This window comes from Chiroxiphia lanceolata, chromosome 1 (genome assembly GCF_009829145.1).
Source record: "Chiroxiphia lanceolata isolate bChiLan1 chromosome 1, bChiLan1.pri, whole genome shotgun sequence".
NCBI classification, from domain to species: Eukaryota; Metazoa; Chordata; class Aves; order Passeriformes; family Pipridae; genus Chiroxiphia; species Chiroxiphia lanceolata.
This window is the reverse complement of record NC_045637.1, coordinates 38,860,454-38,884,501: the sequence shown is the minus strand read 5'-3', so window position 1 is coordinate 38,884,501 and position 24,048 is coordinate 38,860,454. Positions and strand designations below refer to the sequence as shown.

At 38.0% G+C, this 24,048-nt stretch overlaps 1 protein-coding gene across 1 annotated transcript in view; it reads right to left on the bottom strand.

Annotated features, from left to right (window-relative positions):
* The window catches only part of TOX (thymocyte selection associated high mobility group box), a 222,672-nt gene that overhangs the window by 98,448 nt on the left and 100,176 nt on the right, over positions 1 to 24,048 (bottom strand). Inside the window, 1 exon segment of the mRNA XM_032704147.1 lies at positions 10,270 to 10,335. Within this exon segment, the coding sequence (XP_032560038.1) occupies positions 10,270 to 10,335 (66 nt within the window).

Genomic DNA, 24,048 nt, shown 5'->3' with positions numbered 1-24,048 from the left:
TTTTCCAGAAAGAGAATATGCCGACAATGATATTATTAATTTAAAAATGATCATAATTTTCAAAGTTAACAGAATTATGTAAAAGTATAGACTTTTTTTTTAAGATTTTACTCTTGAGAGTCTTTTCATTAATTACATTAATTTTATGCATATAGTATAGCAGTTTGCTGGGAAATGTGTTCTCCACAGAGGTTTTAAATTGAAATACATTTTAAAGATGACAATAAGTAGAAGCATGAATATTATAAAAGGTTACAAAATCTGGGCTCTGCAAACACCAGTACTGTAACTGAAGCATTTAAACTTTGCTTCAGACGAAGACCCAGCTTGCACTTCTCCTATTTAGAAAATTTAAGTAAATTTAAAAGAGAAGTGCAAGTCTTTTATAGAATTAGTGATCAATTGCCAAAGAAATTCCTTAGGAATACACTGGAGCTTTAGGCACACATGGGGCATCCTTAGTTCTCCAATATGAAGCCTTTTCCCCTCTCACCCTCCCACCCTCCTTAGCATGTCCCCAGTGGGGACCCAAGTGTAGTTGTTGTTTGATACCCTTGTCACTGTTTTCTCCTGAAGAGAAAGGCCCTTGGTCCCTCCACAGTGTGTGGCAGGCCCTAATAGTGTAACCTTCAAAAAGCAGCACTGGGGTTGCTTTAGGAGGACCCCTGCATAAACAGCTGCCACTTGTCCACTGCTTTGGGGATGCTGAAAGGAAGGGGAGACTTGCACTGCAGTAGGTTTCTGCATGCTACCTCCTAAAGACGAGCAGAGCAGCTTTATCACCTCACAGCTACTGCTTCAGGCTGTTTACAGAACAGGAAGAGGAAAGACAGAATATTCACAAGACTCTCTTTGAAACATGGGAGAAAACTACGATGACTATTATTATTATTACTACCACTACTACATTTTAATGAAAGCTAAAATTCTTAAGGTAACTTGGGATCCTATTTGACAGGTTTTGGTCTGTACTATAACACAGGCAGTATGGTATAATCTTGAACTTAGCACTACAAGACATACTTCCATAAATTAGTTACTACATTTGCTAAATATTCTTTTTCAACTAGAGATAAAAAGCATATTAAAAATAAAAAAACCTTTTAGAGACCCTCTCTGCAAAACATACCTAAATTATGCTCAGTACAAAGCACTGGGTAATAAAACTAGCAATATACATATTTGAAAGCAGAATTTAACTGAAAAAAAGGAGTCACATCTTCACAAATCCTGTTGCTTGAAAATATAGATGATACACCACATTTAATCTGTCAGAAGCCTCATTAGCATCATAGACTCTAAACCAGCAATCAAGTCAGTGTGCTCTTCACATGTTTACATTTTTAAATGCTCTTAAAATAGCAGTAGTATAGATTTACATTTAAGTATATCTGTTTAGGGGGCAAATAATCTGCCTAAATTTCCAGATCCCTTCTCAAAAAGACACCAAAAGATGAAATAATGTTGTTCCCAGGGCACACAATGATGAAGGATAAAGAATCCTTTTATTTTCTGTTGTGGTTTTTTCCCCTTTCCTTCTCTTTTCTTAGGAAAGCTTAGCAACAATGGATTGCTTCTCAGTATTCAAAAGGACGGTGGGCCCTACTTGTGTTATACCCCTCCCAAATGACTGATGAAATTTCCAGAAAAATTTCAGATTTAGTATAAAATGTCACCACTTGACAAAAAGGAAGACCAAAACAGTGGCATGGCTACTCTTTGCAATTCTGCTGTAACTTCTGTTTAGTCCCATGCCAATCACAGGAAAACCTGAAAGCTGAGGAATATCAAAGCTCCCAGTTCCTACAAGTGGTCCCACTGACTTTGGCACCTAGATTTTGGACCCAGGACTTTACAGTAAAAAGGCCAAGGAATGCTCAGTATGAGTCCAGATTATTCAAACAAGTAAAACTGGCAGGATCTGTCCCTCTATTAATAAAGTGCCATGTAAGCAGTAAGACTGCTGAGACCTCAGTAATAAGCTCAATCGTACTAGTGTCGTACCAACTATCAGTAGTGTAGCACCTATTAAGACATTTTTATAAACTGCAAGAAATATGCGAGCTATTACAAGATATAATTCTGAAAAACAGACTTCTATGTAAGAAGCCAATTTAAGAGGAAAACAACATAAACAATAGTAACTTGTGTGCTGAAGTGAAGCATCTTTTTAATTTTGAGTAATGAAGATGTCAAGCCAAATGCTAGAGTAGTTTAACTTAATTAGGTGGCCTATTTTTCCAGGCAGCCTTTCATTTCCCATTGAAAACTCAGCTTGTATGCAAGGCAACAAGAGCAATTTTGTCTGTAATGAATACCTCTGGGACTCCATGGAGTGATCATTTGAATGTTACATTGAAGACTGGTTTGAGTAACTAGTCTCGGCTTGTTGAGATGCCAGATTTCGTAAAACTAACTAGATTAATCAAAGACTGGCATCTTATCGGTTTATTCCATCAGAGGTCAACAGGTCAAACTGACTCTACTGCAGCAGCCTTTGCCAAAAGGGACAGTATAATAGTAATTGGTCTAATTTGTAGTTCAAATTCACGTAATTCTTCCAGACATTTTATGGACCAAAAAAGGTTCATTTTATGTGAAGCTCAGTTGAAAAATACTGCCTTTAACATTTCCCATGGTTACATCCCATAATTCATCCACATTGCTGACCTGTAGAGTTTCCTGGAAAGGAAACTACATAACTAAAATATATGATGTCTGTAATCTGTTTTCACATGCTAAAAAAGTTGTACATGAAGGAGTAGAGGGAAACATTTTGAAGGATATTTTACACTGGCTGCTCATTAAACAGAAAGTTCTCTCATGTCATGCACAGCAAAAAGCAGTGCCTTTTCTCTTGTGATATATGAAAAAATACCTCTGGCTTTTGGACAGAGAATTCATCATTTGATGATTGATTTTCTGTTTACCTTTTTCATGGTAAAATAATAGTTTTTGTTACTTTTACTTTATTGATTTATTGTGGGCCTATCACTGAAGTTGCTATCATCCCGATCCCATTGCTAAGACAAGATGCAGTGTTTACATTGTTTCCCTCCCATCTTCAACTCCTAAGAAACATACTTTTAATTGATGCACAGAATCACTGTGTATATAAAAGGGCTAAGTTCACAATTTTAGCATTACTCTAGCAGTATCTGACATTTACTTCTAAAGCCCCAAACTTCTGGAGCAAGGCAATTACTCTCCAGACCTGCTTTCATTAAAAAGTTTTCAGCCCACATGGCTGTAAAGAAAATAGAAGTGCAAGGTTTCACAGCCAGAAGACAAACAGAACGCTGAAAAATTTGTTATACTTGCTGAGGTTTCTGATATGATCTCAATTTTACAGATCCATGCTAATGGTTTTTGAAGGCTGGAGAGGGACACTTTTGTTTATACAACTGTAATTGTGGGTATGTTTGCTTAGGATCCTTAGGGAATAGATTTTGCCCTCTTTAGTGTTTTTATTGCATGTGCTATAGAATAGGCATTAATTGAAAGAAGCATTAAGTTAAGGCATGTTTAAGTAACTCATTTTTCAGAGATAAGTAGGTCATATACATTTCTTCTTCTGATCAGAGTAAAAGTTCAACATCTACTGAACATAAATGACTAAAATGAATTTGAGTAAAAGAGGGTAAAGGTATTTCACCTGAGTTATATCTTCCATGTGAAATTTGAAAAATCTCTTAAATTCTGGTCAACAGGCTCTAATTTTGACTTAATTTTTATAACCGTTATTTGACTACAAAAAATTTAAGATATCCTGAAATACATACACAGTACATGCTCATAGATTTTGCATTAAAGCTAAAGACATTCATACATACTTATATAACACATCCCTTTGCAGAAGGACCCAGGGACGCCCAGGTGAGCCAGCAATGTGCACTTGCAGCCCAGAAAGGCAACTGTGTTCTGGGCTGCATCACAAGCAACGTGGCCAGCAGGTCAAAGGAGATGATTCTGTCCCTCTACTCTGCTCTGGTGAAACCTCAGCTGGAGTGCTCTGTCCAGGTCTGAGATCCTCAGTACAGGAGAGTCACGGACTTCTTGGACTGGGTCCAAAGAAGGGCCACAAAAATGGTCCAAGGGCTGGAGCATGATGAAAGGCTGAGAAAGTTAGGATTGTTCAGCCAGGAGAAGAAAAGACTCTGAGGAGACCTTATAGCAGACTTTCCACATATAATAGGGCTTATAAGAAGATGGAGAAAGACCTTTTATCAAGGCCTGTAGTGTCAGGACAAGGAGAAGGAGTTTTAAACTGAGAGAGAATAGATTTAGATTGGACACAGGAATAAATTCTTTACTGTGAGGGTGGTGAGATACAGTAAGAGATCGAGCAGAGAACTTGCGTGTGTCTCATCACTAGAAGTTTTCAAGGTCAGGCTGGATGAGTCTTTGAGCAACCTGATTCAGTGAAAGATGTAACTGCTCATGGCAGGGAACTGGACTACATGATCTACAAAGATGCCTTCCAATTCAAAACATTCTACGGTTCTAAAGATGTATATCTATAAATATATACACAGCCTTGCTAATGCAACTGTTAATGTATTTTTATCAGGGACTCAGTTCTTTCCAGACTCTGTGCCTGATATTAAGACACATTAAGACTATGTTTTAGACAAAAGGGAAAGGCTGGGTGAAATCACCTCCAGCTTTAACCTGTCATTCATGATCTGAAAGGCCTGCCTGGTGTTTTTCTTTCCATGAGGGTGTTTTACTACAGACAGCCTCAGAGAAATGGAGGAGCAAGAAGCGGACTCTCTTCCGTTGATTATTTTTGAAATTAAAAGATGGTGGATGAAGAAGAGGGAGGTGGAATACGGTCTAAAACAGTTCTAAACTGCAGCCAGTCAGCAGACTGACCAGGTGGCATTGCCTTCTCAACGTGGAGCAGCCTCTCAATTAATGAGCAAATGCTTTCTGACTTTTGGGCAGGATTGCATTGGGCTTCACAGTAGCATGTACCCATGGGACTACATTGAAACACGCAGTGATTCTCCATCTAAGAATGTTGCTTTTTCTCAATCCTTTCCTAGGCAGCCAACTCCTGCCCTGATCTGCTGACGAGGGCTCTAAAGGGGGGGATAAGAACGAAGAGCTGTATCCTCTGGCAGGAACAGGATACAGTACCCTGAAATTCTAGCCTACCTACAGGGAAGGACCAATACAGAGCAAGAGAGGGCAGCTATTACATGGCATTTATCCATCCCTACTTCCCATGAGTAATAGTTATGCCATAAATAATCTAAGAAATTACAGTATAAACATGTAAAAAAGAAGTCAGGGATATATCTAGGACCATGTCAATACGGAAACAAAAGGAAGGGAAAGCCTTTACTTTCCTATTAACATGAAAAATCTCCATTTTGAGTGTCCTTTGATCCTATTTCACTCTTGAGCTGTACTGGACAAAACAGTTTTGATACCCATGATGCTCACTGTACCAAAGAGCATGCATACATATCTTATACGGATCTTCCTGGTATAGCTCTGGGAAGCAGGAAAATACCACCTCTGAGCAAACAGTATTCCTTCTTCTGCCTCGGATATCTCTTTTTTTCCAACGGGGACAATGGAGGTACTGCCATAAACCATCAGCTCCAGGCTTCTTTTTTTCCCTTTCCTTTGGACTGTGCAGGGAATTTGGCAGCTGGATTCATTAGCCTTAAGGTATATCAGGCCTCAGGAAGGCTACAAAAGTGCCAAAGCTTTGTGCAACAGAGTCCTGAAATTACATTCCTCATTGTGACTAGGAAAAAATGTAAAATAAAAAATATAATTTTATACTGTGTTGTGCATGGCCCACAAATTACAAGAGGAGGAATTACATAAAGAACAATTAATCTCTGAGATTCCAATTATAGGTGTGGGGTGAAAACAATATATTGGTGGGAATCTGAAATGCAGAGCAGTAGGCATAGTTTTATTTTAGAATGATAAATATTTTCAGATCCAAGTGCAATTAGTAGTGAAAATGCCATGTAGTTTTACTGTGTATGTTTGTTAATATGGCTGGTATAACTCATTTAGGAGATGCCTGCAGTGCAGAGTCCAGTACTACATATATCACAACCAAAAACACAGTACTTACACATATATATAAAATGTACACAGAGACAACATTGCCAAACAGCCTTTTGGGACAGTTTAAAAGAATATCATTAATTTTTACTGTATACTTATATTTCTGGCTCAGTTCCAGCACTGGCTTTCTGTAAAAATCATTTCAAGTATAGAATTATGCTATTTGCTTGCAGCAACATCACAGGAACAGTAGTGAGCCATATGTTGCTACTTAGCAACTTGGTCTGTAAGTCCCAAAGCATGTACTGATTTGAAAATTGAACAGAAATGATAATTATTGTTGAGGGATGCTGTGAGGCAACTTGTCTTGGATTATCAAACTATGCAGATGTTTGATGTTATATAGCAAAAGGAACAAAACTATATTTTTCCTGTCCAATGGCTGAGCTTTTATTTATGTTAGCCCAAAGGGGATAAATTGATTAAAACCCATAAAATAATATATGGTGATGTTTTTCTGGATGTGAACACTTTCCAGTAAACAGAAGGAACTGAAGTTCATGTCAGTGTATATCAGGACCCCAGAAACCCTGTCTCTATAGTCACATAATCCTGAAGACAGCCTAGTGGAAACCTCTTGGTCTTTGGTGTTGCATACCATGACTCAGTCTGCCAATTTACCTCCCAAGTAAGCTGTCTGACTCTGATATTAGAAAATGTTGGTCATGTCTGATTCAGTTAGCATGATCAGAGCTTGAATAAAGGTTTCTGATAGGACTGTGCATCTCGTAACATGTGGGATTCATATTTTAGTTAACAGATGTGTGTCTAACAAGGAAAGCAGAGAAATTAATTCACTCCTCATTCTGACAGGATTCAAACCCTCATCTCTGATCTTGCGAGGGAACAGACAAATTATTGAGGGTGGGAAGGATCTTGCACTTCTCTTACTGAGGTCATGCAACAGCAAGGCTCATGGGAACAGGTGCAAAATAGAGGACAAAACTATGAATGAGGCAACTAGGCTGTCATCCGAGAGAGAACATTTTCTCTTTTTTTTTTTTTTTTTACAGCATTATGTGTTTTACATCCAGTAACAGTGAAAGGAAAATGAACAAACAGTCCTGATAACTGGGGTCAGAAAATACAGTTGCATTCTTTCCTCTTCCTTTCCCTCCCCTGTAAGCAACTCAATCTTTCATGCTTTGTTTTCAGAGCAAGGAATATATTTTTTTTCCAGTTTTAACAAACAGATTACAAGTTGAAATGGTAGTCAATTTACCAATTTTGGCTGACCAACAAATGTTTATGCCCAAGATAGGAAGAGCACCCCATTATAAGCGGTGAAGACCTCACCGATACTGTCAATGGAGAGTTGTTTTGTTCCTTTGAGGAATGACTAGCAGATGTCTGTGTCAGGAACAGGTTTGGTTAGGCTTTTCTCACAGTCACAGGTTCTTGATGAAACAAGAGAGAGGCAGATTTCCAATACATCCCAACTTCCTGCTCCTAGTGTGGTTTGTCTTTTTTTTGTCTTTTTTTTGTCTTTTTTTTTTTAAATACTATTATTAATATCGGCTTTCACATATGTTCCAGCCACACAGAGCTGGAACACTTCTTCTCTGAAGACAGGCTGAGAATGTTGGAGTGGTTCAGCTTCAAAAAGGCTCTAGGGAAACCTTAGAGTAGCCTCCTGGTACTTAAAGGGAGTCAATAGGAAAACTGGAGAAGGACTTTTTACAAGAGCATGTAGTGATAGGACAAAGAGAAATGGCCTTTAGCTGAAGGAGGGTAGGCATTAGACATTTGGAAGAAGTTCTTTGCCATAAGGGTGGTGAGGCACTGACACCCGTTGTCCAGAGAGGCTGTGGACTCCCTACCCCTGAAAGTGTTCAAGGCCAGGTTGAATGGGGCTACGAGCAACCTGCTCTAATGGAAGGTTCCCTGCCCATGGCAGGGGTGTTGGAACTAGATTATCTTTAAGGTTCATTCCAATCCAAACCATTGTATGATTCGATATATTCACTTAAAACCACTGCAACAGTGTAAGCACCAGGAGAAAATCCCAGCAAGGGAAAGGAGGTTGCAACAGCCCGAGGCTGAAGGCTTCTCTCAAATGGGCACAGGAGGCTGGTTGAACAGTGTCAGTCACTTGGTAATAACACAACACACTGTGCCTGGCAATTGAGCTGCCTCTTGTCAGATGGATCCCCCAGCAAAGGACAGACAGTTTCAACACCTGCCTCTGGGTTATGAACTCTACCTGGGAGCCAGACACTCAAGAGGTCAACTTTGCCATAGTGAGACTTTAAGTCTGTAAGCCCTTTCTTGGTTCCTGACCTTACTAAGTATTCAGGGTTTTCTGACATCTTTGAATTTGGAAATGTCACATTTGATAGTTTTGGGGTTTTTTTCTTAAAGACAAAGTCATTTGCATTTAAAATATCTAGGCCTGGATCTTTAAAGGTACTTTAAGCACCTTACTTCCACTGAAATCAGTGAGTGTTAGATGCATAAATATCTCGGAGGATCTGGGCCTTGTTAGCACATGTAGAAACCACATAAAAGATTAAAACTTATACTCTTAATTTTTCAATATGCCATTTAAATTATTTAAACTACATGCATACACAGTACAAAAATATCAACAGAAGAAAAATAATTCTGATGTATAATGTGGATTTGCAATCCTTTATTCAAAACTATTTAAAACAGACATAATGATTCTCTGAAAGGTAGCAGCTGCCTTATAACAGTAATCATTCACAGAGTTTGTATTTCTACTGTTTCAAACAAATTCAATTAGCCCTTGCACTTCCAAACCCTTAAGGCATAAATGAGATGATACTAGGCTGCTTTAATCTAATAATAATACTAAAACTTGTCAGTACAGTTTTTGGATTAATGGTTAGAGAAAAATTAATAATACAATTTTTCATTTTTTAATCAAACAGTTCTAGTCTAAACTACCTCTGGATCTTGGAGGGTTCTTAGTTGAATAAGTTCAATCATGCACAATTCCTAAATGCAAAGTACTATTGGTCTCTAAAGGTATTTAAAGTAACTTCAACAGAAGTCTGGGAAGCAACATGGTGAAATATTTTTAAGATGGTCTTTTTGACTGAACCATGTACTCATCTCACACAATCTCCTGCTTCCCTGCCCCCAAATGAACCAGTGTATGTGAAGAACCCTACTTTATGGAGACACTTAGTTTTGAATGTACTGTCACTTTCCAAAGCATTGATTTCTGAATTACACCCAGCTTATCTAAACACATTTACAAACTTATTTCCCACCTAATGAGAGCTCTTCGCATAATCCTTCTGGTTCTGTTAGAAAGACTAGCCACTGCTAGGCCTGAAATATTGTATGATCTAGACCACAAGTCTGATTATTCATGGCAATTGCTCACACAGTCTAACTGACCTGCAGCACTATCCCTGCCACTTACTAGCATAAAATTCCACTGACTGAAACACATGAAGTAAATAAAAATTTCTCCCCTACATATAGACACAGCAACAGGTAGACAACCCAAAACTTTCGAAACTATTTTTGCTTTTTAATAAGTAATTAAAATCTTTCATTCTTAGAAACCTATAGTATCTTAGGATTCAAGGGGAAAGGTGGAAGATTTTTTTAATGTGCACCTAATATCAAAATTTAGTGTGCTTTGTTTCCCAAAGGAAAAGGACTCAAAAATACTTGTAAAAAATCCACATCACATTAAACTTCTGGGCTGCAAGCTACAGAAAACTAAGTCATTGCCTTAACCTCACTGCTAATTCTGTAATATTAGCAACATTCCTCAGTCATAGGATTAGTGTTAAAAACGCAATTCTGCAATTGCCCTACAAGTGATAATTAAGGCTATTTGTGACATGTGTAGCTTATAATGATTAACTTGTCTGCAGTCAGATAAACAAATAACCTGCACCTGTAAAGACTTTATTTCCTGAAGGTAAAACAACTGTTTAGGAAAGATCATGCTGGCAAAACAGCTGCTTGCATTCTGGAGAGGAAACAAGGTAGTATCTTTCAATAAACACCAACTCTGGTGTTTTATCAGCTCTATCTCATTAACTGGAAACAAGGCTTAAATGCTTTGTTTATAAATTATGATTATTCCTGATTGCAGCAGTTACTGATAGTGCCACTCATTTGCAATGCAACTCTTTGAATTTGTTTAATTACAATCTGAAACAAGGCAGAGAAGATTAATTAACCCACCTGGCTGGCTGGCACATAGTCCTGGCTCGGCTCTGTCATACTCATATACATGTTTTCACCGTCAAACTGCAAAGGAAATAATAGTAAACATTCAGCAAACTTGATTTTTCAGCATTGACTGAAAAAAACAGTTGCCATAAAGTAATATTACAGTCTGGTTTTAGAGACTTGTAATTGTGTGTGTGCATCTTGTCTTTGATGTTCCTGTTGTCATCCTTATTGACCCTGGATGTCAGTGATTTGGAGTAATTAGCGCTCTAGTAATTACAGCTAGCAAGCAAGAAATGAATGGTTTCCTTTCATCTGCAATCTGTTTTAAAACAAAATGGCTCATTTTGTGCTCCATGTATACATATTGCTGTTGGTTGCAATGAAGTACAAAGTGAATTGCAGAGTTACTGAGAAAAGGAAGATGAGAATAGAATCTGCACTAAAATGCATCTTAATGGATTCCAACTTTAGCTTCAGAGCAGAACAAGAGTTGAAATTCCAAAACAAATTAAACCCCCTCCTATTGAAACATTCCTGTATCAGACAGTAGGAAATACATTTCCAGACAGCTTTCAGGCATATGAATGTATGAAACAGTATACCTCCTGTCCGTATGGTGTAAGAGGATAGTTTGCTTGATGTGTGAATAAAGTAAACATTCATAATCAGAACTGCAAAAATGACCTTCTGTAAATGATAAACACCATTCCTGGAAATATATACAAAAGCTTCTTTCCTTTTTTTTTTTTTTTCCCCTCAGTTCTTTTTCTCTCCTCAGCTGTAGTTAAGAAATAACAGAAATGTGATAGAAAGAAGTTGATTAAAATCTGAAGGTCTAGATCGAGAAAGCCTCATCCTATACCAACACAAAGAAGTGTAAAACTACTGATTTCTTACATAATCTGGAAAATGTCCCTGCAGAACTCTTGTTATGCCCTTCCAAGTGGCACTGCCAACAGGGCAACTATAGTCCCAGTTCTGCTCAGACCTTTCAAGTAGAAATGAACAACAGCAGGAATCCCCATCCCCAGTCATCAACCACAAACTTCCAGCTGTGATGAGGTTTGTTTGAAATAACTTTCACCTGACCCCTTGTGTGAATGCTTAGAGTGACATATTTTGGACATGAGCCATTGTTTTTGATGACATGGCAGCTTTTTTAAGAAGTCTCTACTACTGAGCTTGCTCTGCTCCCACAGAAGGTGTCCCACGGACATTTCTCGATCACTGCTGAGCTTCTGGGGATATTCTACCTGCCAGGTGAAGTATGTTCAACTAGCCCAAGGTGGCAAAGTTGAACTGTGGCTTTGGCAAATAGCTCTACCAGTTTTTGCTGAGTTGGCTGAAAAGATTTCGGCTTCCAGCTGTTCATCCTCTTTCTCTGCCAGAGGCTATAAGGCTCGTAATAGCAGCACTAAAATGAACAAGTGCCAGCTCCTGGCACAGCAGTTGATGGTCTGCCTTTCCTGGCCAGAGCTATTCAATAGATAGTCACAGCCTATCTGTCAGAAGTCCTAGTTTCATGGGAGGGAAAGGATTATCCCATGGACTCAGATCTGCCATAAGGAATAGAGTATTTGCAAATTTTGATGGAATAGAGATAGTTGGATTAGATCATAACACAGGGTTTGATGCTTGTTCCTTTATTGTTTCCTGTTGACATGTATCCTTTCTTTTAGCTTTCTCATTCAACAATGTTCTTATTTATAAGCATTAAAAGTAGAGTTTCGGAGAAAATTTTTTAGTGTCTGGATTGTTTGCACACTGGAAACAATGCATTGTTTCTTCTACTCAGATGGACAGGTGAAATTCTGAAGAGAGACCTCACAGCATTTGGTTGGAAAGCAAGTGCTCCAGTGCAAGGCCTACAGGAGTTCAACTTATTCAGCTTGTCAGACGAAAGGCTGAAAGACGCCTTGATCACTGCGATTGGTACTTACACCCTGAAAAGATGTCTGATAGCAAGATGTCAGCCTTCCTGACAGTGGTATAATGAGATCTAGTATTGAGAAATGGGAGTTACAGAAATTCAGCCCTGAAATAAGATACAAGTTCCTACTTTAGGAGGTAATTAAGCACCATGTCAACAGCAAACTCATCATTTGTCAGACATTTTAGAATGAAGTTTGATATCTTTTTTGGAACGTATGCAATCCGTTTATCATATTTATAAGAAATACCAGGGACAGGATAGTTAAATCAGCTGGTTCTGGTAGTCCTGTCTGCCCTAGAAACCATGACTCCTTAAGTCTCCTCTTTTGAATTTCCCTCATTATCTTCAATACATTTGTTGTGCTCTGTTGCAAACTTTGCTATAATTCAAATTCTGTGTTGTGTATGTTTAGGTGCAATGAACATGAAGAAATTTTTCTTTTTTTGCGTACTAGCTAGATACAGTCAAGGATCATTTGAATTTATTTTGCCTTCCATAATGCTTGACCCTGTGACTTAACAATCTTTATGAAGTACACTAGTCTTTCATATAACTTCCTCTTTTGGATGTTTGGTCATCTGTCCTTGCTCCCAAGCTCACAATCACCCAATCTGCATTCTTTGTATAATTTCCCTAAGGTATTTTTGTACGAATACAGAAATTTTCATCATTCTGTGTGTTGTTCTTGGATTATCTGCCTACCTAATCAGTGCCTTGCTATTAGTGGTCCCTCTGGCATGATAGGATCTTGGATCTCAGCCTCTCCTGTTTGTTGCTTGTGGCCCTCTATTTAGCTCTTGAAATGCTTTTGTTCTACCATGGTCTGTGGGCTGAATATGAGCATGTAACAAAGAAACCGAAACACAAAAAGCATACCTAAACATTTCTGGCCTTTTGACTTGGCCTTAAATGAGAAACTACCTTCTGCAACAGTTGGGATTAATTTGTTAGGGTAAATTTTCAGAAAAATATATTGATGCATAAGGTCTGTAAAATCTGAGTGACCTATTAACATCTAAAAATACCTAGCAGCTCTATGATTTATTACCTAATTTCTTCAATATTCAATTCAGAGCAATATTTAGCATCTGCTTGTCAGAAGTATGTGTAAGATGTTGTGTAATAGGTTATATAGGTCAGCTAGATTTGATGCAATGTGTATTTTTTGTACTGCTTATATTTGCAGGTTATGGACTGTAATGAATTAGCTGACACTAACACTGTTGCCATGTTAGTATTTGTACTACAATTACCACCATCTAAATTATTATCTGCCCTCAGTCTAGTGCAGCGTGGTGCATGGCTTTTTGGCAGTTCCTAAGACTTTGGATATGACCCTGAAAAACACCATAAACTCAAAGGATGAAGCATACACACATGCACTTTGAACAGGAGATATTGCCAGGAGATACCTCCTTCAAGTTTTCAGTGTTTACTAAAACGTTTACAAAAGAGCGACATTACGATCTTTGTATACCGAAGTACAACAAAATATTTACTTCAATGCTGATTTGTTTATTCATCATCCCCTTTCCCAGCTATCAAAGCAATGTGGAATAGAGATGACCTGTACATCCCAACCCAGCCACAAAAAGGGTACCCAAGCCTTCAATAACAAGAAGTTCAGAAACTGATGCAGCCAGCACACTGTGTGCCCACCTTCTCCACCTTGCCAAATACGGCAAACTCACAACAAAACAATAAACTCAGAAAAAAATGCCAACAATTTGATCAACTGGAAAGTTCTATCCATGTTTTTTCCCATGTGTTCAGAAGCTTCCAAAACATGCCCCTAAGCCCCAGAAATGAGTATTGAATCATTCCACCTTTAACAGACTGCTTTGTAACAGGCTTTGTAACAGGCTCTGCAGCATGGTATCTCTCAACAAGTCCACCAGGACAGCTTAATTCATACTACATCCACCTGGAATTCAGCTTTATAAGTGAGGTGATGTATGCAACAGCAGTTCAAGCAACCTATCCATATCAGACAGTGAGTCAAAAGATCAGCAGATATGACTCAAAGATGTCTTCAACAACCAGAGTTTCCTTCCAGGTTATACTCTAGGCCTCAAAAATTGTCTTATTTTATTTATCATCCTCAGTTCTGCAAGAACCTCGTATTCCCTAAACTTTCTTGCCATTCACTGTGCTCGATTTCAAGCAAAGAAACTGCACAAGCATCATTTAACCTGTGGATGATTCATCCAAACAGAACAGATGAAACACAAAGGTAGGCACTTAAATTAACTGTCTTTTATGAACCTATGTATGATGTATATATATCATATGACATTTCATTTAAGCTTTCCCAATGTGTCTCCAAGAACCTTCAGTATCATTAAGAGCAGATTTCAAAATCTTTCATTTTAATTCATTAAAAGTGAATGCTAATACAATGTTCTGATGTGTGATAATAACTAGTCTTGACAACATTTCTTTTCATATTAAAGTGTAACTGCGTGAGAAGTTTGGGTGAGAGCAAACTAAGAATATGACTGCATTGTGATATGAAAAGAAATATAGCTGGGAGCTAGTTCTAATATAAAATCAGAATAGCATCATATTCTTTATTTAAATTATTATTATAAATAAAACACACAGGCAACACTATGGCATGGTCAGTTAGAGTCTCCCCTTAGAATGACCCTTTGTAAGACAAGTTGTAATGTTCAACAACTCAACATGCATAAAGTACCCAACAGCTGTTATTAAATGCAATTTACTCATAGAAGTTAGGAATGTAATTACATAAACACTGTCTGACTGTAACTGATGCAGGAGCTATGACAGAGTTCAGCAAATGTCTGGAGTGGTAAAGCTGTTTTACAGTATCCAAAGCTGGCTTCTGTCTCCCATTAACGTGGCATCACACCAGGGTCATACAATGTAGTCATGGCCAGGAAGCCTGTTTTCATCTTCCTATTTAGGTTGCAGCAAACTCTACCAGTGTTTCTAATAATGACTATGAAGTAAAAAAGCTTGCAGGAATGGTATTTTTTTTTCATTTTTGATGGGCTTTAAATGAAAAACATCGTACATGGACTATGACACAAAGACATTATAAAGAGGTTGAACAAAAAAACAAACAGAAAAAAAATTTCTCATGGTGACTCCAACCGAGACACAGGAAAAAATGGAATTTTCCTGAAAAAGGACAGCGCAAGACTGCAGAAAAAAACTAGAAGGGCTTGAGAGCCAAAGAAAATAACTGGAGACAAACTATATTTATATACTGCTAACTGTATGTGTATATACAGTGATTATAAATGCAGATACATACCTGCATTAGCTTCATGTAGCTAGTTTAGATGACAGCGACCACATGGAGGCACAGGTTCACCAGAGGCTTTCAGCCTAACTTTGCATCCTCCCCCCTCCATAGGCTGCCTTCTGCTATGCCAAGTCGCTTTGTCTTTATTGCCAGGATCATCTGTGCTATCTGGATTATTGGAAGAATGAAGTTTCACCCCTCTATCTCCATCTTCTTGCTACGTCACACTTCTTTGCTGTTATTTAGAGAAGTGAGGGGTTATTTTGCTTCTTTTTTATTCACAGTTTTTGACTTCAGGAAATTGCATAGTTGCTTCCTCTTTGTATGCATATATATATGTGTGTGTGTGCAATCTAAGTTCTTCAAGCATAGTTATATTAGCCATGTAAAAGAAAAAAAAAATCAAGCACATGGATCTTTGAGTTTCTTCTATTTCACACTGAAGAGCGTACTGCATCTTGTGCAAGTGCAGTGTAGGCAGGGAAGTATAAGGAATACTAGCCCATATGGTTTTTGATGCCAAAACAAGCGTGGGACAGAGGTGTGGAGGGAAAGCAACTTCAGCCACTGTTTCATGTACAAATATTTCTCAACAATGATATCCTAAAATGTAAAGATTACAGGAGAAGAAGCAAGGGGAAAAATTATGAAATTGGTGAAAGCTGCTGTATTTAATAAGTTCAGCTTCTGGATAAAGCCATTTGGACTTGACATCCCGATTTCTTCAAAGGATGTTACAGATCTTCAAAGCCTTTGTTATTAATCACATAATCTAAACACAAATTTCTCCCATCTTTGATTGGAACTAGAAGATAGATTTAGGCCTAAATTTAAACTTTATTTATACCTTTTAACCATAGTTTAGCACACTCTGATGGTGCCCCAACACAATTCATTACATTTAAGAAGATATTGCAATAGCATTGTGTAAAAAGATTATTTATTTCTAATGATTTAGTGATTTTACTACCTACAGCTTATAGATATCATTTGTAGCTTACATTATCTAAAAGCCACTAATCCTAAAAAATCTTTCAAAATAGGTAGTTTTGTTTATTTTAAACCAAATGCCACGAGTGGATATTGTCTCAGGTTGCTTGATGACAAAGAGTGGTATTTTATTTTACTCAGAGCTGCTGAAATGAGACTAAAATAATGATGGCATACAACATAAATCATCAAATGGCTATGCTAAAGAAACAGTTGATCTTGTTACAGTAACCATTAAAGATAAAAACAGAGATGCTTTGTAAACATTATACATGATGGAAAATTCCTTTCTTGACACAGTTTGGCAAAGTGGTATGTTTGTATTAAATTGAAACTCCATTTTGTCTCCTGAACTCCATTTCATATGCTGTACTGAAGACATTTAAATTTGGTACAGTAACGCATTCCAGACAGGCATCCTTCCCAGGAAAGGGGCTCGACACCTCGCTGAAGGACTATCACAGGAATATTGTCAAAAAACAATCTAGTACTATCAACTTTGATTGTTCTGCCATCTTCCCTCTGTCTTTCCAGGTTTGTTTATCAGAAGAGGAGTACTGGAAGGCTGAGATTAGGTGATAATGCCTGAATGGAGCACCATGCCAAAAAGAAGTCAAACTCTTTGCAGAGCTGGATGTCCCTGTATGGCCAAAGGAAGGTGATTACTGCAGAGTGGCAGGACATGGAGGACTCCTGTCCCACCTGGAACACTAGGAGCCCTCCAGGTTGCAGAAAGTTTGATGAGCCAAGCATTAGCAAGGAGATGGCATGTCTCAAGATTATTACTGTTACCAATTTTATTTCTGTGACTTGTTTTCAGTAGTAAAGTATTAGGAAAATCCTTTATGCCTCCTGTCCTTTCATTTTCTTCCATGTTGCCCAAAGAGTCTGAATGAGGAATATGGGGCATGTTGTATCCAAGTAGGGTGAGATGTGGGCTAGGCATACTGGAGTTGGGAAAGAATCTGCCCCAGTCTCAGTGGGAGAGAGTGGGAGCTGCAAGGTGGATGAGCACTGGCACCGGGTCCCAGAGCGGGAGAGGGTGCAGCTTCACAAGGAAACACTGTCAGACATTTCCTATACTTAGAAAGAGCCAGGAACAACGGCAAAACTCTCTCTGCCCAGAGCACCCAACAGACCCTGATCCATTCAGATCGAAGTGTGATAGGGCTTGCAGACTAGCACTGCACCGTGCCTTTTCTACCACCTGGCTTTCAAAGAGGACATGTTTTGTAAATACCCTGCATTATTCTCCTCAAATGAGACCATTTTGCCCTGATTTTCCATTTATAACACCTACTATTGCCTCAAAAAATTACAGGCAGTGCTGTCAAAGTTTTCTCTCAGATTTTCATGCTTGTGCCATAAATACCCAAACCAGACCTTCTCCCATTGCATTCTTCAAGCTAACTCACTACTTATCGCTCTCCTTGGGAGAAAGGGAGGAGCCAGAGGGTTTGCTGAGTATGTTCTCATAGGTGGAGAGTGGGCTGAATATCTAAATATACACCGGTAGTTAAAACCTGAATGATGGCACTACAGCATTTGTGTTTTTCCTACACTTAATAGAGGTTAATGTGGAACTGCAGGGAAGGTGAAGGGGAGTGTTTAGCTTCCCGCTTGGAGCCTGCATGTGTCAATGCCTGACAGAGCCTTGAAGTTGTTAGCCTGCATGCAGAGCACTAGCTGAATGAGGTTACAGTGCTGAGCACAGCGGGCTAAAAGAAGTAGAACCAGACTGATAGGAGGAGTGGCAGAGTCCAGGCACAGCAGAGTGTATCAAAGACAGCCCAGGGGAGAGCGGGTACTGTATTAGTCCTTTGTGTACATTTAAATGGAAGACAGTGAACATGCAGAGATGAACTCTGAACTCTCTCAGCTCGGCTCCTGCTCCTTTTAACCTTGACTGTGTAAATAAAATAAAATACAACAAAATAATAAAAATTAATAAAAATAAATAAAATAAACCCAAACCAATGTATTGTAGTCTGGACTCTTATGATAAACTATTTCTTGCGTATTGAACACTCATTAAATAAACATACCAAGATCAAAGTAGCAAGTGCTTTTGTTATTATTTTACTCAATCCACACTAAATTATAGATGTAGCCACCCACCGGGGAAAGTGGGTGATAAGGTGCAAAGGTTTAAACAACTAAGATTAGACTCTTCTTTTTCTGCCCACAATAACTGAGGAAATTTGTCTAACCTGGTAGGCTTGGAATATTTTCCAACACCAACAGAACTGGCCAGTTTCGTGACAAGGTCTCATCCTGCATCATGGAAGGTGAAGGGAATTGTGCCATTGCCATTTGGACAGGAAGTGGATCAAGAACTGGTAGACTGGTAAGGAAATAGGTATCTTCTTTGAGTTTCAGAGTAATTTTTTTCAATGTTCATATCTGCCTCATCATGTCAAGTGGTAGATTATGTAATAAAACACTAGAAAGCTTAATAAAATGGATCTACAGAGAGCACATAGATGACTAAAAAGCATTTTTTATATATCCACATGCAGAATCCCCTGTGTTGCAGTATCACAGAAGAGAAGCTCCATGGACTGTAGTGAATGAGTTTTGCATAACTAGGACAAAACCACTCCCTTGCATAACTACAGCAGGAGCTGTGTGCAGGGATACATGGACAGAGGTTGATCTACTGTGTTATTTACAGAGTGAATGGGATACATATAGTTCCTATGGGTAAGTACATCTCCTACTGCACAGCAGAACCTTTGAAATAAAGAGGACCAAAACAACATTAACCAGAAAAACACAAGCAAAATGTCACTACTATTCCAAAAATCCTATGACAGAGGGTCTTGAGAAGCAAACTAAAGGTAACAAATGTGAGATAACTAAACAACCTTGCCTGAATGCTGTGATGCCTTATGTTTAAAAGAGTAAGGGGGAAACGACATATGTAGAAATATTTTTTTTATCTACTCCATGCTTAGAAATCCAATTTTAAAAAGTATCATCTAAGAACTTAAGCACTCTAGCTCAATGAAGCAGGTCATTTGATCACGTGCACAACATGCATTAAAATTATGCTGTTGAAAGGGATGACAGTGTGAGAGTATTTAAAATCAAGGACTCATTCAAATATGTGATAAAATAGGACCCAAGAGCTCAGACATTTACAGGAATAGGCATAAAATATTTAAGTACGTACCAAACTCAAATGGAAAAAATCAGCTTAAATTTCTGATAAACCAAATTATTTAGCACAGTCTGATGGGATCTCATTAGATAGAACTAATTCAGACCTGTAGAGAGTGATAACAGAAATGACTAATTGCAAGGACTTAGAAAAACATGGACATCTGTTAAATGACAAGGGTGTTGTGGGGCTGATACAGAATAGTAGTTTACCAAAACAAGCTACTCTGGCAGCCATGTGGACAATCTTACTCCCATCCATATTTACTCCGGGATATGAGCAGCTTCATTAATTTCAAGAGGATTATCTTCATTAAGAATGTCATACACATTTATTTCCCTGCCTGCATCAAATAAGAAGACAGAGCCCCATGAATGTTCAGAAGAAGAATCTGAACCAACATGATTTTTTACACTTAAAGTTGCAACAGATTCAGAGGCTTGACAAGGCTTGTAGATTTTGCTAGCAAAGGCTTGATCCTTTGCTAGAATCATCCACAAATCAAGCTGAGATACACTGACAGAGCAATATAGAGAACTCTGCAGTATTTTATCCTAAAATAGGTCATTCAAGAGTAGATGTGGTTAGAAATGTTTAAAATATTACTTAAAAGCAGAAGAGGAAAAGTTGTTGTACTTTTTTTTTCCTTACCAACTTAGGTGAAGTGTCCTTGATGTGAAATCACTTATCGGTTCTCAAAAATTCTAAGTGTTCTCTCTACATCTTTTAAGATAAAATTTGACCTTCAAGTTCACTTTATGACTAATTTATTCCATGACTGTTTTCATCTTTTGTTTCTATTTTCTCAAGTGGCTCTCATAACAGTGTATTTTTTAAAGTCTGCAACAGTGTTTTCTTTATACACTTGATATATTTTCTTTTAAGAGAAAAAAAGCCCATGCAAATACATTTCAATTTTTTTCCAAGTTTTAAAGGTAAAGAGCTAAAATAGAAAGATACAGCTGTACCTGCCACTGTCTTATCAAAATCCTTTAAAGACGAAAAATGTCCCATCTCCTCCTCCCTCCTGCTTGAAGAATGAGTGCCACCCTCAGCGCTGGCTGCTGCTTTTCCCATCACTACACTCTGAATCTATTATTGTTGTACATTCCTCACAGCAAATCAGATAGCAAAAGTTACTCAAACCTGTCATTATCAGCACCATGGCTGCTGTCTTTCCAAGAGGCCATGCATATCAGCATGAAGCAATCACATTAGAGCTGGCAGGAAGCTCCCTGAGCAGGCAAATCCATCCCCTGAGTAACAGCGGAATGGGTTTCACACAGCATCCAAAAAAGCTTATTGTCAACTCCTGCCTTGGATACAACTCCAGCAACGGTGTTCCCGTGCATTTCCTCTTTTGGTTCAAACTCTTCAGCTGTTTGACTGTTTTATCTTAAGACTTTCTTCCATCCCTCCAGTCTGCTGAAGCTAATGACTTCTGGTCATTACTACCTTTTACTACTGCTCATGAACATAATTAAAGACAGATACTCCATCCTCATCTTCAGAGAGTCAATTTTGAATTCCTTTAACCTCCTCTGTCAACATGCTTTTTTCCAAACATTTCTTCATTTATAACCACTTGAGTGCTTGCCTTTCCTGATGTCCATTGCACCATCTCATGTGCTGTCCAAAATGAATGGAGTTCTCTAGCTAGCCATGGATCAACCTGAACAGTTTCTCTATTTCTAAGGTTCATCCAGACCACAGGTATGCAACCTCTTTCTCCCTGCACACTTTTTTTAGAAAATGCACCCCTTAATAAATGAAACCTCTGAAAGCTTATCCTGACTTATACAGCTAGCATGGAAAGTTGCCTGATAATTAGGGTACATAATATGATTTATGAAAAATGGTGAAAATCTAAGCTCCGTGGATTTTGGTCCAAGTCAGAGCTCCATATTTTCTTCAAATAAAGTATTTCCAAGAAGAATCTTGTGATGAAACTAACTTTTAAATGTTTACATGAGAAATTAAAAAGACACTTTCACCAGAAGAATGTGCCAGTTCAAGCACACAACAGCACTGTGGGAAACCTTGGTCAGTCCTATTCTGCCATTTCTTGCCACACCAGTTGTGCACCACGTGTCTTCCTATATCACTTCTTGTGGCTGCCAACTTCCTAAAAATATTTGTTGATGTAGACTTGAATTCATCTCTCTCATATCTAGTTGACTGCTTTCTCTCACAGGACATTATTTGCTGGTATCAGTCATTTCATTTTTTAACAGAAATCATATTCAGGCCCTGAGAAGTTCTTAAGAAAAATGGGCAATTACCATCTTGTAAAATGAATATTGGTAAGACTGTGTCACTTCAAAACTTCCAACCTAATGTATCTCAGAAGCCCCTGAATGCAGCTGAACTCTGTTATACTGGCCATGCAGAGACAGGAGGGAAGTGCTTCATTTTCACCACTTACCATGAAAGGAGTTTTGGGCTGAGCTTTTTGCTGGCCAGTCAGGCTGCAGGAGGACTGTGATTTATCGGCAGTGACTCTCCACCTGCAGCTGCCCAGAGGGACACAGGTACTCTGCACCCCATGGCTAGAAGAGGAGTTATGGACAAGGTGGCCATGGGTTCTCCTAACCTTTGGCTGGCATTAAACTATCAGCCCTTGCAAAGTGGGTGTCAGCAGTTTTGAACTGGACTATGACACCAATGTAAAAACAAACCTCTTGAAATACAGATAATCCTACGATTCACAGTGCAGCCTATGCTTCAGTGCATTGAAATAGAAACAGAACTTAGTATTTGTTAATCCTACTGTAATTATAACCATCTATGATATAACCACTGTTAATGAGATAACATAATTTTTAAATAAATGTATATTATAACAATGTGATTAAAGTTTGATGGAGCTGTTCCTATGCTTTTATGATATAAAAATGCCTTCTTATTAGCTTTTGATGTTTCATTTTCCCAACAGCATCACAATATCTGCTTCTCTTTTACCCAACTGTACAATAATTTTTGTTTAACTTCAGCAATTTCATAGCCTAGTCAGACTCTAGCCTTTTGATTGATCAATGAAAATACTCTATAACAGTAATGTCATGGAAAATATGCCTTATCATTTTAGTGCTCTATATTATATTCTCTCACCTCTCTGTATAAGCTACTGAATTATTAATACACTGTCCTCAGGATTTGATAAAATCTGCTATGAAAATTATCATAATCTTCTATGCCAAAAGACCATTAAATGAGTGCATATTAAACTTGAAATAAATGGCTTGAATAATTTTTATTTTAAAATGTTCTGTGTGTTTGGAAGACTGAAATGCATATTAACAGTTTTAAAGTTACGGAACAACCCACTGAAATCTACAGCTTCAATGGTCATACCTAAGAATATGTCTCTACTATGCATACTCAGAAAAAGCATTCTTCACATGGTCAAATGCATTTTCAAACCAAACTTTCCAGTCTAGAAGGACTTAATTCTGTGTTTATTAGGTAAAAAAGCTCCAAAAAACAAATAAAAAAAAACCCCGTCAAACCAAACCACTAAAGAGGGAGTAGAAAAAAAATCAAGTGGGCAAACTGTGCTCAGATTTGCAGATACACAACCCCAGCACAAACACAACAGCTGCATAAATATTTCCAAAACCATATTTGGCTCCTTCCCTCCCACAATAAAAGGCAAACAAAGCACCAGTTGAAATAATCATATATTTGCTTATGGAGCAAAATGTCCTTGATTTGAATGCAACTCAGAATTAAACACCTTTTCATAGATGGGGTTGGTACAAGGGTACTCGTCTGTGTCTATACTGGTATAATTCAATTGATTTCAAGGCTGAGTACAACATCCATTGATCAAGTTCAGGAAAGTAAGCTCTACCTGAGGTGCAGTTTGCTTTCTTTCTCATTTTTAGGAAAAACATTAAATGGGCTCATGCATTCAGCACACAATCTCTTTTAGTGTCAGCAACAATCTGTTTTGTGTCTTAATAGATGAATTCATAAAAAGCTAGTCATACAGTATCAATGCTTCTTCCTGTGCTTTACAGTTCTTGTAATACTCCCAAATTTCCCTTATGTCAGTGCCTACAAGTCAAAAGTTCAGAAATAATACCAGAGTACAAAAATGTGCTGTCATTAGATTCATGTTTTGATAGAAAATTAGCTTGGTGTTTTATTCATTCGTTTGAAATACTAACTACTGCCTTGGAAAGTATAAGGAGATTAACTTTCAATATTTTCAGATCATATTAGTAATACACAAGCTTTCTGACATGTCTAATATGTTTTACTCATAATCAAGATTTTGCAGTTCTGAAACTCTTTTAGCTACATCAGCCCTTACAAGCTGAAATAGTCAGAACATTGATTTAAAAGCTGAGGAAGTATTTTATGCATTACAGTGCATCACTGAAGATCTTTTGTTAACATAGAGAGCAATGTGAATTATGTATC